General features: G+C 43.5%; 1 protein-coding gene across 1 annotated transcript; it reads right to left on the bottom strand.

The window, feature by feature from the left end:
* Nucleotides 1–3741: 3741 nt before the first annotated feature.
* On the bottom strand, nt 3742–17437 carry SF3A2 (splicing factor 3a subunit 2). The gene is given in 10 exon segments (XM_070931804.1): nt 3742–3924; nt 3926–4195; nt 4890–4958; nt 6274–6414; nt 7721–7770; nt 8909–9018; nt 10382–10428; nt 12260–12331; nt 14662–14813; nt 17216–17437. Coding segments are annotated over 9 exon segments (942 nt in total). The 5' UTR covers nt 14788–14813; nt 17216–17437; the 3' UTR covers nt 3742–3867.
* Nucleotide 17438: the final 1 nt, after the last annotated feature.

The raw sequence follows: 17438 nt of genomic DNA, 5'->3' as shown, positions 1-17438 counted from the left end.
TGTACTAATGGCCTTTTCCTTCCAATTTTAGATCAAGTTAGCCCCAAAGGTGCTTTTTCAGGAGGCAACTGGACTTTGTTTTTTTCTTTTTCTTTTGAAGACGTTTCGCTTCTCATCCAAGAAGCTTCTTCAGCTCTGACAGGATAGTGACAGATAAACCTCCAAGCTCTAAAAGGATGCAAATCTGTCTGCAAGGAATATAAATCCTTCTATTCCCCACTATCTTGTCAGAGTTGAAGAAGCTTCTTGGATGAGAAGTGAAACGTCTTCAAAGAAAAAACAAGATAGTCCAGTTGCCTCCTGAAAAAAGGACCTTTGGGACAGCCATGACCTGGATGACTGAGAATCTCTTCAGACTTTTAAATCAAGTTAGCAATCCTTTTTATCCAGAGACTAAACTTTTTTTTTTATTTGGCCTCTGAGGATCTCAAGACAATGGACAATGTATAGTCTTCACTGGAAGAACAGGATATATATATAAAAAATCAGTCCATTTTTTATGCATTGGGATGGTGGGGATGGTGATAAAATAAATGCATTTTGGCTGGGAAGGCATTTTAAGTTGGGAACTAGGTATGTGCCTTCAAGTAGCCACATCAGTTACAGAGCAAAGATCTCCACCCCTCTTAACCAAATGTCACGGTTGATTTTGTAGACCTCCCAACCCAAAAATATTAAGGCCAAAAGCCTTTGGCCACTAGAAGATTAGCTATGGGTTAAGTGGAGATAGGCAAGACCCTACATCTTATTTTAAATGAATGTGGGGAAGATAGCTTTTGCAACACGTACACCTTAGCCAATCACATTTCAACCTAGCATACCGGAGGGGAATCCAGGCTGTGCTGGGATAAAATCTAAAAAAAATGGATCCCATTTGATAAGCTGTGGTGGTGAACCCTGAGTTTGCAAACTGTAGGAAGGCGGCCTTAATCATGCCTTGCTATTGGGAATCTCCCATGGAGGGAGATATGGCATTAATGAAATCCTTACCCTGGAACAGGGTTTCTCAATCTCAGTGGCATGTGGACTTTTAACTCCCAGAATTCCCCAGTCTTGCTGGCTGGGGATTTCTGGGAATTGAAGTTCACATCTTAAAAGTTGATGAAACATTACTTTTAAAGAATGTGAACAAATTGACACACCTTTGGTCCAAACCAGCCCTAATTTACAAATTGTGGCTTTTGATCGATGGCAGTTATTTTGGTGTGTGCATATGCAAACAGTTGTTGTTGTTAGTTGCAAAGTCGTGTCCAACCCATTGCGACCCCATGAACAATGTTCCTCCAGGCCTTCCTGTCCTCTACCATCCTCTGGAGTACATTTAAGCTCACACCTGCTGCTTCAGTGACTCCATCCAGCACCTTGTTCTCTGCCGTCCCCTTCTTCTTTTGCCCTCCATCTTTCCCAGCATTAGGCTCTTCTCCAGTGAGTCCTTCCTTCTCATTAGATGGCAAAGCATTTGAGTTTATTGATTTGAATATTTGATGCATGCAGTAGTAGAGATTTATTTCACGGTCAAAGCCAGATCATCCTCGTCTTGCAATCTCTGCAAGTTTATATACCACGCCTGCCATATTTCCACCATTCAGGCATTGCTCAGCTGTTGCATTCTTGGGGCTTTACCTTGTGAAGTTCCCAAGAGGGCTGTGATTTTTCAAAATGGCAAGAAGTTTGATTTGCTCCAACTTTCACTTTACTTCGTATGTATCATTTGGGGTAGAGGCTGTGCGGCCATAAAATAAAGAGTTTCCAAGCCCTTTGCTCATCAAAACCTTCATGAGGTTTCAGATTGTTCATTGACCTCCAAACATTTATCATATAAAAATGTTAATATTTTAATAGCATTGCAAATAATAATAGAGACAAGGCTGCTCTCTCTAGCAGTTGACTATCCCACTCTGGGTCAGTCTCAATATATACTGACCCCCCTTGACCCCCATTTACTGACCTCTTGAATTATCCCATTGACCCTTGTGGTCAATACTGACCTTTTTGGGGAACCTCACCATAAATGGGTGTAATCAATAATGATTGTTAATAGATGTCAACATATAGTCCTTGTTTAGCAACAACTGGATTAGGCCCTTAAGTGAACCACAACTGTGTTTATTATCCTTAATTCAGTTTTCCGTTGCTTTACCTACCTGCAAAAGTTGTAACTGTGAGAACTGTTTGTAAGGTTATTTTTTCATCACCACTGTAACTGCAGTAAGTCCCTAAACAAGGTAGTCGCTAAATTAGAACAACCTGTATCACAATATCTTGAACCCCACTGTGCTTCTTCTGCAGCCACAAATTCCTTCTATGTATAGTCAACTTTTCCTTCCTGCATCTAAATTTTCTACCTTATCCATCCAGCCACCCATCCATCCCAGGCAGTCCCCAACTCTTGGTTCCTGAACAAATTCTGCATTACTCTGACTTGAAAAATTACTTTTACTTCCATTTTCAGAATCATTTTTGCTAACATAAAAAGCAGGGGCCCTCAAACGTTTTAAACAGGGGGCCAATTCACGGTCCCTCAGACTGTTTGGGGGCCGGACCAGCTGAGTGGGTGTGGCTAGTGGTCATGTGCCTGGGTGAGTGTGGCCAATTTAGCAGTCCAAACAATACACACAAATTAAACATTAATTTGTTATGCTCCTGAGGGTGGAAAGCAGGTTAGTGAAGGGATGTGGCTGCCTCCAGAAGGCTGGTAGGCGGGGCGATGTGGGCAGGGCAGCCTCATGGTCCTGTGCAGGCTGGATTAATGGCTTTGGTGGGCTGTATCTGGCCCACGGGCCGTAGTTTGAGGACCCCTGATAAAAAGGGATCACTGTGGCAAAGAGCCAATGAAAATATCAACCCATAGGGACAGCCATGAAAACCCACAAAAAAAAACAAATTCTAGGATAGGGATTGTCAGGGAAGGTATAAAAGGCAGCCTCTGGACCCTGTTTTAAAGAAGAACCTCACCCCTGGGCTACATTCACTCCAACTGAATTTGTAGAAACTGATCAAACCAAATTACTCTGCAGAATATTGGGACTGGTGCCACCATGAGTTAGTAAGGCAACCCTGTGGGTTTAATGTTTATGTGATTGTGGTGTTAATTGCTGATTACAGCAGTACCCAAAGCAAACTATAAACCTAAAAATCCAGCTGTGCTCTTCTAAGATTTCTGGCAACTGCTTTCAATGAAGCTTGAAGCTGCCTTCTGCATTTGATTAGCTCTGGGCGCACATCTAAAGCTAGTGGCAAGTCCAGTTAGGCAGAGAAGGAACCAGGATCTTGGTGGTTATTTGTTTCCCACAAAGAACTATCCTAAAAAAGCAAACTCTAATGTAAAACAGATTCTTTTACTTAAAAGTATTCTAGAGCAGCGGTCTCCAACCTTGGCAACTTTACGACTTGTGGACTTCAACTCCCAAAATTCCTCAGCCAGCGCACATGCATGCGCTGGCTGAGGAATTCTGAGAGTTAAATCCACAAGTCGTAAAGTTGCCAAGGTTGGAAATCCCTGCTCTAGAGAAGCGTTTCTCAAACTTAGAAACTTTTTAAGATATGCGGACTTCAATTTCCAGAATTCTCCAGAAGGCTAGCATGGGGAATTCTGGGAGTTGAAGTCCACACATCTTAAAAGTTGCCAAGGTTGAGAAACAGTTCTCTAGAGATTAATGTTTTAAGATTAATATTTCTTCTTTGTTAGAAGAATGGGAGGAATGAAGAAGTTTTTTGTTTTTTTTTAACGAAGCCACAAAATTCTGAACTGAAGTCACGGATGTATTTAAAAAGTACACAAGGAAAGAAACGAGACAAAATCAACCGGTGGCCTTTTAAAAAATGGTGCCAGGGAAAGACAGGAAGGGTCCCCAAAGAAAGGACTTTTCAACTGGTAGGGGGTGGTGGAGGAATGCTCCCTGGTCCTTCCGTAGGGAGAGGGGGGTCTCAGCATCGGGGGCATTGGAGCAGGAGGAGGGACGCCAGGGGCTGGGGGCAACTGGGGTGGACCTGGGGGCAAGGGTCCGGTCGGGGGAGGCATGGGAGGCATAGCCATGCCCCCAGGAGGAGGGGGTGGGAGGGATTCCGGGAGTGGTGGCCGGGGGGGCAGGCCATTCATGAGGGGGGGCGGAGGAGGCCGCTTCACAGTAGCTGGAGGTGGGATACTTTGAGGAGCAGGTGGCTTCTCCATCTTGAAATGGAACTGAAGGAAGAACTAAAATGGGGGGAAAAAAGAGGAGGGGGAGGAAAGAACATTAGATTTTATTTGACTGCAAGAATCCAGTTAGATCTTCACAAAGGATTCCTCAAAACCAAGGACTGGGGGGCGTAAACTTCCACAGCAGCTTCCTTGAGCTCATCCGATCAATTCAATCTGATTCACAAAGTTCCTAGCTGGCTGGAAACAATTCTGCCATCCCAATGGATTGGGCGGATCCAAGTAATGCAAAAGATATGAGACAGAAATATCTAGAGTTTTATCAATTTTGTTTTAGAGACTCTGTACTCTCCAGCTTCCAAAGAATCCGCCCTCCAAGTATTATGCTACAGGAGTCATAGAGGGCATCTAGCCTGCCCCTCCAACATCTAGGATTAAAAAAGACTGTTATCCAACAAGGATCTTTACTTTTCTTAATAACGATGCTGATTAAGCTTTCTGATCTTGGCTTACAATTCCTCTCAACGGTGAAAGAAGGTTGGTTTTTAAAAGGAGTTTTCAAATTATCCAGCTCCCCTCGGCAAGGATGGCTGGAGGCTTTTAACCTCTTAAACCAGGGATCTCCAACCTTGGCAACTTTAAGACTTGTGGACTTCAACTCCCAGAATTCCTCAGCCAGCAAAGCTGGGAGTTGAAGTCCACAAGTCTTAAAGTTGCCACGGTTGGAGACCCCTGTCTTAAACCATTTTACCTGTTTCGTTTCTCGGTTCCAGTGAGTCCAGAATTTGCCTTCAGCTTTGTCAATCTCCCTACTGGGCACCTGCAAAAGAGGAAGGGAAGAGGTTAGGAGTGGTGCCAAGCTGCTGCATCACAGGACATCAAAGGCTGGGTTTGGCAGCTTATGAAAGAAGGCAGCCAGCTTGTTCAAAGTGATAATAACAGAAAGGGGGTGAGTGGGAGAAACCCCCTCTGTTTTTCCCTACCAAGGCCAAGATAAGAGGCGAAGATGCTTTGATCTTTGCATCAACCGAAAGGAGAAAAAGCAAGCAGAGAGAAACATCTGCCACTATCTAGTATTGAACTCTCAACCTTCCGAATGGGAAACAAGCGTTTCACCGCTAGACCACACTTTTGTGTCGGATAACTCATGTGCTGCAAACTATCGATCCTGACAGCCCAAGTGCAGCATCCAATCTTTGGCTATATCCGATACGCAGCAGTAGCCGGTACGTGTCAATTGAAAAGAAACTAATAATATCTCTCATTCGATCCATCAAATAATCAGGAAATGTCTCCTTGAGAAGAGACATTCAACCAACCAGGGAAGCTTGAGAATCAAATTTAGCTTTCAGGATTTGATCTCCCGATACAAATTGTTCAACACAAACAGAAATTCTAGAACAATTACCGTATTTTTCAGACTATAAGACACACTTTTTTGTCTCCCAAAAGGGGGTGAAAATGTCTGTGTCTCTTATAGACTGAATATTGCTGAAGCCCTGCCCACCCCTGGCTGTTTTTTGGCCTCCGCACGCCCCGTTTTCAGGCCTTTTTTCGGAAAAAAACAGGCCAAAAAAAGCCTCGAAAACGGGCCGAAAAAAGCCTAAAAAATGGGCCAAAAAAGCCTCAAAAACGGGGTGAAAAAAGCCCCAAAATGATTCTTGATGAACGTTATCTTTTCTTTTATGTAGACTGAGAGCATATGCACCAAGACAAATTCTCTGTGTGTCCAATCACACTTGGCCAATAAAAAATTATATTCTATTCTATTCAAAAGCAGGCCGAAAAAAGCCTCAAAAATGAGCTGAAAAAAGCCCTGAAAACGGGCCAAAAAAGCCCCCAAAAATGGCCGACTGGGCACACAGAAGCCAAAAACTTTTTTCCCCCTCTTCTAAATTTAAGTGTTTCTTATAGTCAGGTGCGTCTTATAGTCCGAAAAATATGGTAGATTTATTTACATTGCAAAGCTTAATAGAAACCCTAATCTTAGATTTCATTTTCTTTTCTTCCCTTTATGAAACTGAAAGCCTCTCAAACCAAATCCCTTCCCAGAAGCACTTAAAGTTCCACAACTAAATCTACCCTTTTGTATGTCCCAAGAACCTCACAAAAAGCAGCCAGACAAAGAACATTACCTTGAAAGCGATGGTCTCATAGGGTTCTGCTGCCATCAAAAGGTACTGCCAACGCCGGTCGGGAGGCTCAATTCTCTGCTCGTATGCCGACATAAAGCGGTGCCTCGGCATGATACTTTCAGCGATCTCCGGGTAATCGATCTGTGTGGTGCAGAGCCAGAAGAACGAAACGTTGGAAGGACCATTTAAATCCAACAAATCCAAATGCCTGCTCAAATGGATAACAGATGAAGGAGAGGGACAGAAAGAGGAGGACTGTTCTATGCTCATTTTCACAAATTGATACTCAATAGTTGGGGTACCAATAGGAAAAAATATTCATAGCTCAGGCCTGAATTGTGGGGTCCCTGGTGCTCACTGAGCTTGGCTGTTCTCCTGCATGACAGTCACAAAAATTCATACAGGAGAACAACCAAGTTCAGAGGCCACCAGGGACCCCAAAGGTTGGGTTTTTAAGGACAAAACACAAAATGACACCCAGTGTATAATACAAAATGTGTTTTGCCCTTAAATCAAAAACTTAATAAAAAAAAAAAGTTGGTTTTTTTTCACTGGGCCAAAGTCACTTATTGAACCTATGTCAGTCCCAGGCCTACGACGATACTTGGGGCCGCCGTTCATGTGGGGATCACCATTCCGCTGCTGCACACTTTCGCCAACGACCGTTACTATGTGCCTGCTCTCCTGGGTCATCAGCCCCCGAGGCATGCCTCTCACTTCGACTTCCCAGCCGCATGCTAGATGACATCAGGGTCATGCACTGAAGCAGTTTATCAACCTTATCACTTTAAGGAAAGACGGAGCAGCCGGAACAACTGAAGTGGCTTGTGATGGATTGGGGAGGAAGAGGGAGGATACGGGGTAATTGGATAATTGAGTGATTGCACTGGGGTGGAGCTGTATGCTGATTAAAAGGTGATGGGGAGCATGGAACGTCAGCGCCAACAAAGATTCCTTTCTGTAACAATTTAAGGTAGTCAGTTAGTACCGATATCGGAATAAACAGACTTGGTTACTGCTTTTGCGTACTGAGGTTTATTTTTCCAGTCTTTACGGAACCTGACAACCTATTTTTTTAAAAAAAATATACAGGTATTCCTCAATTTATGACCATAATGGAGCCTGCCCATAGTAAGTCTTGATGGTTGTAAAACGGGTCGGTTACATGATTTTACCACCTTTTTTTTTTTTGCAGCAGTTAAGCGAGTGCTGCAGTTGTTGAACGAACCAATGGTGAGCCAGAAGTAAACTCCAGCTTTTGGCAAAACCGTCGTAAACTCAAATCATGTCATCATGGAATGCTGCAAATAGCTGTAAATGCCTGAAGTAGGCCCCAGATAGATCTGTCGTTAACTTCAATTGGTCGCTAAGCAACTGGGTTGTAGGTTGAGGACTACCTGAATGTAATTTTTATTAAAGAAATTAAAGAAAGCTAGGTGTGTTTTACCTGGAAAAGGAGGCTCTGCTGGCCCGTTTCTGGGTCCCTCTGCTTGGTTACTGAAAGGAGGGATAAAAGAGAAACAGTGGGCTGAGCAGGGGTTTGTGACAGGATCTTTTATTTCATCAGCTTTGGGCTCCAAGAGCTCAGAATCCAATCTCCTATTGAATGTCCCATTCAAAGAACTACGAAGCGATAGCAATAGCACTTCAGACTTATATACCGCTTCACGGTGCTTCACAGCCCGCTCTAAGTGGTTTACAGAGTCAGCACATTGCCTCCAACTATCTGGGTCCTCATTTGACTGACCTCGGAAGGATGGAAGGCTGAGTCAACCTTGAGCCAGTCAGGATCAAACTCCTGGAATGAGCAGTGGGTTAGCCGGTAGTATTGCATTCTAACCACTGCACCACCATGGCTCTTGTGAATACGAATATGAATTCATATGAATATGAAGGGTGCTTCAAGCACACTGGAAAGTCAAAATGGTTGAAAAAAACCCCAACCATTTCATATTCAGCTGTTTCCAAAGGAACACTGCAGATTACTTTGCTGTCTGTCTGTCTCTTGTATACTACCTATCTCACCAGAGATTAGGTAGCTTATAAACATTGAATAAAATTCAGAATAAAACATTAAAACAATAAATAAAGATTTTAAATTTAAAACTGAATTAAAATATAACTAAGCAGGATGGAGACTCACTGGAGAAGAGCCTAATGCTGGGAAAGATTGAGGGCAAAAGAAGGGGATGGCAGAGAACGAGGTGGCTGGATGGCGTCACTGCAGCAGTAGGGATGAGCTTAAATAGACTCCAGCGGATGGTAGAGAAGGCCTGGAGGAACGTTGTCCATGGGGTCGCAATGGTTTGGACACGATTTCGCAACTAACAACAACAAAGCAGGATGGAGAGGGAGGGTGTTCTCTACTCCATTACCCATCTCCAACATGTCGCCTCCCATTAGGGCCCAAGCCTAGTTACCACATCCATGTCTTCAAGGCCTTTCGGAAGATCAAAAGGACTGGGGGGGAGGGGGAGAGGGAGATGATCCAGAGGGCATGAGCCAAGGCAGAAAAGGCTCTTCTTCTGGAGCCTCCAAGCCAAAATTCCTCGCCTTACAGGGTCTGCAGCATGCCCCTTCTGCTGGCATGAGTGGGTCGGGCTAATCCCATCAGGTAGCCTGGAACCATGCCTACCTTTGTAACCCGGCCGGCCAATTTTCACAAATTTCTTCACTTCCACCTTCACTTTTTCTGGAGCAGGTTGAGCTGGGGCCTCTTTGGCTTCTTTGGCAGCTCGTCGAGCTCTGTAAATGAAAGGAAGTTAAAGGTAAAGGTTCCCCTCGCACATATGTGCTAGTCGTTCCCGACTCTAGGGGGCGGTGCTCATCTCTGTTTCAAAGCCGAAGAGCCAGCGCTGTCCGAAGACGTCTCCGTGGTCATGTGGCCAGCATGACTAAATGCCAAAGGCACACGGAACGCTGTTATCTTCCCACCAAAGGTGGTCCCTATTTTTCTACTTGCATTTTTTACGTGCTTTCGAACTGCTAGGTTGGCAGAAGCTGGGACAAGTAACGGGAGCTTACCCTGTTACACGGCGCTAGGGATTCAAACCGCTGAACTGCCGACCTTTTGATCGACAAGCTCAGCGTCTTAGCTACTGAGCCACCGCATCCCTGCGAGGAAGGAAGGGGAAGGCAGTTATCAAACCACTCTGAGAAAAGGGGGGTGGATTTCTTTTACAGAGTTCTCCACCATCGAGGGAACAATAAATATTTAAGCACCTGTGCATGAGGGTCTTTAAAATTATTCCTGCACAAGTCACGCCGTGCTCGGGTCCTGAACCCACTCTTGTCAACTTTTTCCAGCTGACAAGCTCAGCATCTTTAACTGCTCACCCACTGTGCCCCCTTGAAAAAAATACTGGTCTAGTATAAATCCAAATGGTCATGTAAAGATCACTTTATATTGGTCTCACCACTTTATTAGCAACACTTGGAGACCTACCCTGTTTCCCCCAAAATAAGACATTCCCTGATAATAAGCCCAATCGGGCTTTTGAGCGCATGGCAATAAGGCCAAGCGCTTATTTCAGGGTTCAAAAAAATATAAGACAGGGTCCTATTTTCGGGGAAACTCGGTATCTGTTTGTAGAAATATCTGAGGCTGCTTAAAATAATTGCAGAAGCAACCTGTGCTTTGGCTTGGTTCTCACTCCATATAAACAAAACTGTCCAAATTGCTTTTAACTGTACTTACTAGGGATGCTTCTGAGATCAAAGAAACTTTCACGTAAAGCTTAACTGTGAAACTGGCCTTCAACTGGAGCTTTCAGACAATGCACTCACGCCCACATACACGTAGAGGCACAATCTTGGGAAAAATCAGACACACGGTCCTGACAGCCAAACCCTCAGGGGTACTCCTGAGACAGTTTCTTATCAGGTAGAGGAAGGCCGACGCATGTCACGAAAAAACGCTACATCCCAGACTGCCCCAAGGCTAAAGAAAGACAATTGTGTTTTTGTAACCAGCAGATTTTTAGCTGATTCCCAAGATGCTCTTTGCTCTTGCGGAGTGTATAGGTTTTTGGCCTACGCAAAGATAGGGGAACAGGGGGAGAGGTTTAGATAAAATAAAGAAAAGAGGTGCTTACGATTAGCAACTTACAAGTTGGTCTGATGCTTTTTCCCCTGGGTGTGTGCCAAGTAGCTTCCCTGTGGGATAAGAAGAAAGGGTGGGTGAAATTAGTTAAACTCTAGGTCAGGCCTGGCTGCCCCAAGGATAGACAGAGCTGGGAGGGAATCAGTAAAGTCAAGCAGCCTGAAATCTCCAGCTCAGCTTTAACTCTGCACTGTCAAGGGGCCAAACTTCTCTCTAAAGTGTTTTTAAAAAGGTTTTAATTAAATGGGCTGCTGGGTTAATTCAACTGAACATTTTCTGCTCTTCATCGGCAGCAGTTTTCAGAGTTTTAGATGAGTGTTTTCTTTGCCTTTTCTCTGGAGATGCCAGATGTTATAAATCTTTTATATGGAAAGGAAACAGCACTTAGCAATAGCACTTAGACTTATATACCACTTCACACTGCTTTTACAGCCCTCACTAAGCGGTTTTACAGAGTCAGCAAATTGCCCCCAACAATCTAGGTCCTCATTTTACCCACCTCGGAAGGATGGAAGGATGAGTCAACCTTGAGCCTGGTGAGATTTGAACTGCCAAAGTGCTGCAGCCGGCAGTCAGCAGAAGTAGTCTGCAGTACTGCACTCTAACCATTGTGCCACCTCGGCTCTTCTGCTATATTCTGCTATTTGGCTAAACCTTTTCTATAGATAAAGAGAAGCTGACTCGATACAATATGCTAGAAATGAGTGAACAGAGCCTTGGTGGTGCAGCAGACTAAAGTGCTGTTAAGTAAGACCAGCTGCCTGCAATTACTGCAAGTTCAAATCTCACCAGGCTCAAGGTTGACTCAGCCTTCCATCCTTTTGAAGTAGGTAAAATGAGGACCCGGATTGTGGGGGCAATAAGCTGACTTTGTATAAAAAAGAACACCGCTTGGGGGGGGGGAAAGCCCTACTAAGCAGGTATATACAAAAGTATGAAGGCTATTGCTTAACGCATTGTAAGCCGCCCTGAGTCTCCGGAGAAGGGCGGCGTATAAATTGAACCAATAAATAAATAAATAAATAACCAAAACGTAATTCCTGTTGACATCACATGCACTTGCAAAAACAAACAAACTACAGTAGGGGTTAATATGATAGTCTGGTTCTCACACTGAGCTAAGAGCATTGCTGGGTTCCCACCTGCCAAGCTACCTGTAAACCGTAAGGTTCCCGACCTGCGATAGCTAATTGTGGGAACCCAGGCTAATAGTCTGGTTCCTGTGATTCTGAGGAAGGGTTCCTTTTAAAAGATTTGGAGGAAGCTGCTTCATATCCATTCAAAGATGTTATCATTTATTTGTTATGCACCGTCAGAACAAAACAAGATTCAAAATGTTTTGCAAAACAATCAACAAATGGATTCATAAAAGTTAAAATGTAAATTAAGTAACTAATCAAGGTTATTAACAATACAAGGATAAATAACATAAAGAGAGCCAGAGTGGTTTCATGGTTAACGCACCAGACTAGAAACTGGGAGACTGTGAATTCAAATCCTGCCTTGGCCACGAAAACCAGATGGGTAACATTGGGCCAGTCACCCTCTCTCAACCCAACCCACCTCACAGGGTTGTTGTTATAAAGAAAATAGGAGGAGGAAGATGTGTGGGATATTTTTTTTCCATCTCAGGTTGTTTGCAAAAATAGTAAAGGTGGGATATAAATAAATAAATAAATAAATAAAATAAAGAATTAGCACAGCCAAATAAAACAATATCAATAATTAACCAATCAGCAGGTTTTAGAGTGTTAGAAAGACTGCAAACAAGATTCAATTCTTCCAGAAATACTTGTGCTGGGGGTTGGGGCATTTACAATAACTTATTGCTATTTTACACCATACCTTAGCAGACAAAGTGCATTTGCAAAAATAAGTTCTCACCTCATTGTTGTGCAGCGTCAGACAAAGTTTGCATTCATAAGAACCCAAGTGATTTTTCATAAAATAAGGATCCTGTTGGGAACAAAAATAAGGATTAAGTCTCAGTTTAGGCAGTATAGAAAGTACACATGTACCACAGCCAGGATGTAGACTTCACACAAGCTATATAGTCTTTCTGCGCCAACTCAGGAAGTTCAAACTGCCCAAGGAGCTGCTGATCCAGTTCTACAGAGGAATGATTGAGTCTGTCATCTGCACCTCTGTAACTGTCTGGTTTGGTTCTGCAACCCAACAAGACAGACACAGACTTCAGAGGATAATTAGAACTGCAGAAAAAACAATCAATACCAACCAACCTGCCTTCCATTGAGGACCTGTATATTGCAAGAGTCAAAAAGAGGGCTGTGAAAATATCTACAGACCCCTCGCATCCGGGACATAAACTGTTTCAACTCCTACCCTCAAAATGATGCTATAGAGCACTGCACACCAGAACAATTAGACACAAGGACAGTTTTTTCCCGAATGCCATCGCTCTGCTAAACAAATAATTCCCCCAACACTGTCAAACTATTCACTAACTCTGCATTACTATTACTATTCATCTTCTCATTGTTCCTATCACCCATCTCCTCCCACTTATGACTGTAACTTGTTGCTGTATCCTTACGGATTATATTGTTTCCTAGTATTTGATTGCTTATTTGTACCCTATGACTATCATTAAGTGTTGTACCTTATGATTCTTAACTAATGTATCTTTTCTTTTTATGTACACTGAGAGCTTATGCACCGAAGACAAATTCCTTGTGTGTTCAATCACTCTTGGCCAATAAAGAATTCTATCCTATATGTGAGACAGCCAGTTTAGTGGAATGGTTAAGGTTCCAGGTTAGGAACCAGGACACCATAAGTATTACTCCTGCCCTGGGCAGATAGTCCATCAGTTTACCTTGAACTAGTTATTTTCTCTCAACGCTGATAAGATGACAATGGCAAACCACTTCCAAATTTTTTCCCCAAGAAAATTGCAGAAACTTGTCCAGGAAGTCACCAGAAATCAATGCTGATTTAAAGACACAAAACCAAACCAAACTGACCACTACAGATGATTTCTGGAAGTGAAATAAAATCTAGTGCCCCAATTGTGACACATGTAATTTTTTTTACATCCGAGTTGCTTTTATGGTATTTTTGAAAAGAAAAATGATGCATATTCATGGGGAGATGCACACACCCAACAGGTATGTTTAATTTAGTACAGGGTGGATAAAAATCAATGATTTTTTTTAAAAAATAAAAAAAATCGGATTTTTTTAATTTAAATCGGATTTTTTTTAATTTTTATCGAATTTATTTTAATAAAAAACTTTTGGGGTAAAAATCTATCTTAAGATAAGTTTTCTATTTAAGATACATAAACAATTTAGTTTATTCAGCATGAAATGGAGCTTAGTTATGTAGCATGAGGCTGAATATTCTGCAACACTGGGACTATCGGTGAGTCAACAGTGGGTCAAAGGAGTAGCAGAGATGACAGTTGCTCTTTAAAAATTATGATTTAAATCGAGTTGATTTAAATCAAGCCTTTTTACTAGTGATTTAAATCATGATTTAAATCAACTCGATTTAAATCAAATCCACCCTGATTTAGTATATACTTTCATTACTAGCCCGGTGCTGTCTGTCCTAATTGATAGCTACCAATCAAAGAGAGGTCCTTCCCAAACCTGTTGCGTCAAGATGCTGTATCTGAGGAATTCTGGGTATCCCCAAAAAAGACACTTTGGATTGATGTAGTTTAAAGCAGTTTTGATGGAAGAGGCAAGCCTTGAATCAGTGGTGGGTTCCTACCGGTTCGCCCTGGATCGGGCGAACCGGTAGCGGTGCGGCGGGAGGCTCTGCCCACCCACCCGGACGCTTCTGCACATGCGCAGAAACATCACGCATCCACAAGCGAGCGCATGCACGCCAAGCGAATCAGTAGCAATGGGATTTGCAACCCACTACTGCCTTTAATGTTTGAGGTATGAATGCCATTTTTCAGATTTGAGATTTAAACTAGAGATAGGCTGTTGAAAAATATGTGTTCTGTCTTAAGCAGGCCGTCCTTTATTAAGTGTACATACTGCTTTTCCTTCAGGAGTTCATTGTGGCATGCACCACACTTTTCCCCCTTAATTTGATCCTTGCAAACAGCTGGTGAGATTGAGAGTGTAGGGCAAAAGTCATGCAGTGGACTCTTGTGGCAGAGGATGGACCTGCAGCTGGTCTTCTTAGCCTGAGTGTAGCACCTTAACAGTTGAATGATGGTGGCTATGAGCTAATAGATTAATCAGTCCTTTATTTCATTATTACGTTATACTTCTTATTCACCACACAACAAAAAAGTAGAAGCTCACCTTATTGATATCTATTGTTTCCAAGGCTAGTTGCCTCAGCCTCTCTCTGCGGTCCCTGTTGCTTTCTGAGGCTGAGGCAACACCTCCACTCCCAGTTTTTCCACCTGGACGGTGCTGAAAATCCATGACTGAAGTCTTTGTGCTTCAAAATGCTGGGAATCAGAGACAGAGAAAGAGAGGAAAACATTAAGTTGGTGTACTTGAATGGTGGTAAGCATAGGATTATCTATATTGTGTTTTACACTGTGACCTGCCCAAAATCACTTTAGATTTAGGTACTGCCTAAATGGTTTTGGTTTTAATATATCCTGAGAAAACATGGAAAATCTACGCAAAAATTAAAAGTGGTAAAATCATGTGAGAGTAAGCATTGTATCTCAATTGTTATAAAAAGGAATCCCTGCAGAGTTTACTCTGCTAGTTTAGGGGGTGGTGCACATCTCCATTTCAAAGCCATTGAGCCAGCACTTCCAGTCATATGGTCAGCAGGACATCATGGAGCACTGATACCTTCCCACCGAAGTGGTACCTATTTATCTACTTGCATGCTTTCAAATTGCTAGGTTGGCAAGAGCTGGGGCAAAAACGGGAATTCACCCTGTTGCGTGACACTTGGGTCTCGAACCTGGGCTGTCTACTTTCTAGCTAACAAGACCAGCACCTTACCGCTGAGCCATCCATTTCAATTGTTACAAGAAACTTATAATTGTTTAGACAAACGGAAAGGCAGAAACCATAAAAACTAAAAACCAATTTTAATAACAAGGTTTCCTAATAGAGGGGAATGTAGTCATGCTATAACAAAAACAATGATCTTTCACTAGGACATTAATGTGACATCTGAGGAGCTTTAACATAAGAGAGAAGGCAAGTCTTTTGGTGTAGGTGACTATAATGAACCCATATATAATGAATAATCCAATTAATAACCATTATATTCAGAATTAAGAGCACAAAAGAAAAATGCTGCACTAGCCAACTTCTACAGCCTGCAGGGCAGGGGTGTCAAACTCGATTTCATTGAGGGCCACATCAGGGTTGTTTGACCTCAGGGGTGTGGGTGGGCATGGCCAGCTCGATATCACTCGTGTTTGGGGTGTCTGGGGTAGCCCGAGTGCTCTGCCAACGCAAACAGGCTCCGTTTTCGCTGGCAGAGGGTTGCAGGAGGCTGTGGCAGCCAAAAACAGAGCCTGGGAGCCCGTTTTCACTGGCAGAAGCACTGCAGGCGGGCCAGTCCTTGCTGTTTCCAGGGCGGCCCTGCAGGCCAGATCTAAGTACCACGCGGGCCTGATCTGGCCCCCGGGCCTGGAGTTTAACTCCCTTGCTATAGAGAAATGAACTCCAAATTCACACACTACAACCTGTTGCAGGGTCCAATCTGTGATGGTCACCGGGACCAGAGGTTTTGTCTGAAGATGGGCTCCAGCACAAGTTTGAAAGCTCCGAAGACAAAACCTCTGGTCCCAGTGACTGACCCAGATTGGATCCTGCAACATTATCCTGGGACACAAATATTCACTTCCATTTATGACTACAATTGATCTCTAAGATGAAAAAGCTTTCTCCATCTTAACTCTTTTTATAGCCTCTGCTCCATCTACAATCATCCTGGCCCCCTTTTTCCTGCCATGCAATAATGCTCCTTTCCACTCTGGCTTCAGTGTTTCCACCTCCTCGCCCTAGTAACTGTCATACATTATCCCTCCCCCCACACTTTTCCATCATTACAGATAATCCTCAATTTATGACCATAATTGAGTCCAAAATTTCAGTGGCTAATCCAGACATTTGTTAAGTGAGTTTTGCTCCAATTTACAACTTTTCTTGCCCGGGGTTGTTAAGCAAATCACTGAAGTTGTTAAGTTAGTAACCCAGTGGTAAAGTGAATCAATGGCTTCCCCATTGACTTGGCTTGTCAGAAGGATGCAAAAGATGGTCACATGACCCTGGGACACAGCAACCCGTTATAAATAGGAGTCGGTTGCCAAGCATCTGGATTTTGATCACGTGACCACGGTGATGCTGCAATGGCTGTTAAGTGTGAAAACTGGTCCTAAGTCGCTTTTTTCAGAGCCTTTGTAACTTTGGTCACTAAATGAAGCGTTGTAAGACGAGGACGACCTGTACAAGCTTTGTACAAGGGAATGCAGGTTCCTCCAAAGCAGGGGATATTTCCTCTCTTGCCCCCATTCCCACGACTGGCTGAGCCCCACTAAGTTTGGGGGGCCTGTTTTCTCCTCCCATCAGTCCTGCTGCTCCCATTCCACTCTCACCACCATTTAGATAAACCTGACTAAGTGGCTCAGTGGCTAAGACACTGAGCTTGTCGATCAGAAAGGTCGGCAGTTCGGCGGTTCGAATCCCTAGTATAGGCCTCCTGCGTGAACATTATGTTTACACTAGGTTGGACTAGATGACCTCCAAGGTCCCTTCCAATTCTTTTACCGTTAAGCTATACCCTCCCGCATGTTTCTCATCCCCGGTTTAATTCCCCATCATGGCCTCTGAGCTCTGCCCTTATCTCAAGGCTGGCACTCTCTCTCTCTCGCCTCACCCGTGCCGTTTCGACTCCCTCTCGCTTCATCAGCCGCCGAGGGGCACCGAATCGCCCGAACGACCAAGGCCTTCTTTAGCGCGTCGCCTTGTTACCGCTGGAAGTACTAACTAGGCCAAAAGCGTTTAAGGAGCTTTCACTTCCGGATTAGATCACCGTCGGCCCGGATATTCTCCCGGATGTATATCAAGGAGGAAGGCAGAAGAAGAGGGGAAACTTCACA

Source organism: Pituophis catenifer, unplaced genomic scaffold, assembly GCF_029215685.1.
Source record: "Pituophis catenifer annectens isolate HBS135680 unplaced genomic scaffold, rPitCat1.0.hap2 SCAF_1, whole genome shotgun sequence".
Classification (NCBI taxonomy): Eukaryota; Metazoa; Chordata; class Lepidosauria; order Squamata; family Colubridae; genus Pituophis; species Pituophis catenifer.
This window is presented reverse-complemented; position numbering and strand designations above follow the sequence as displayed.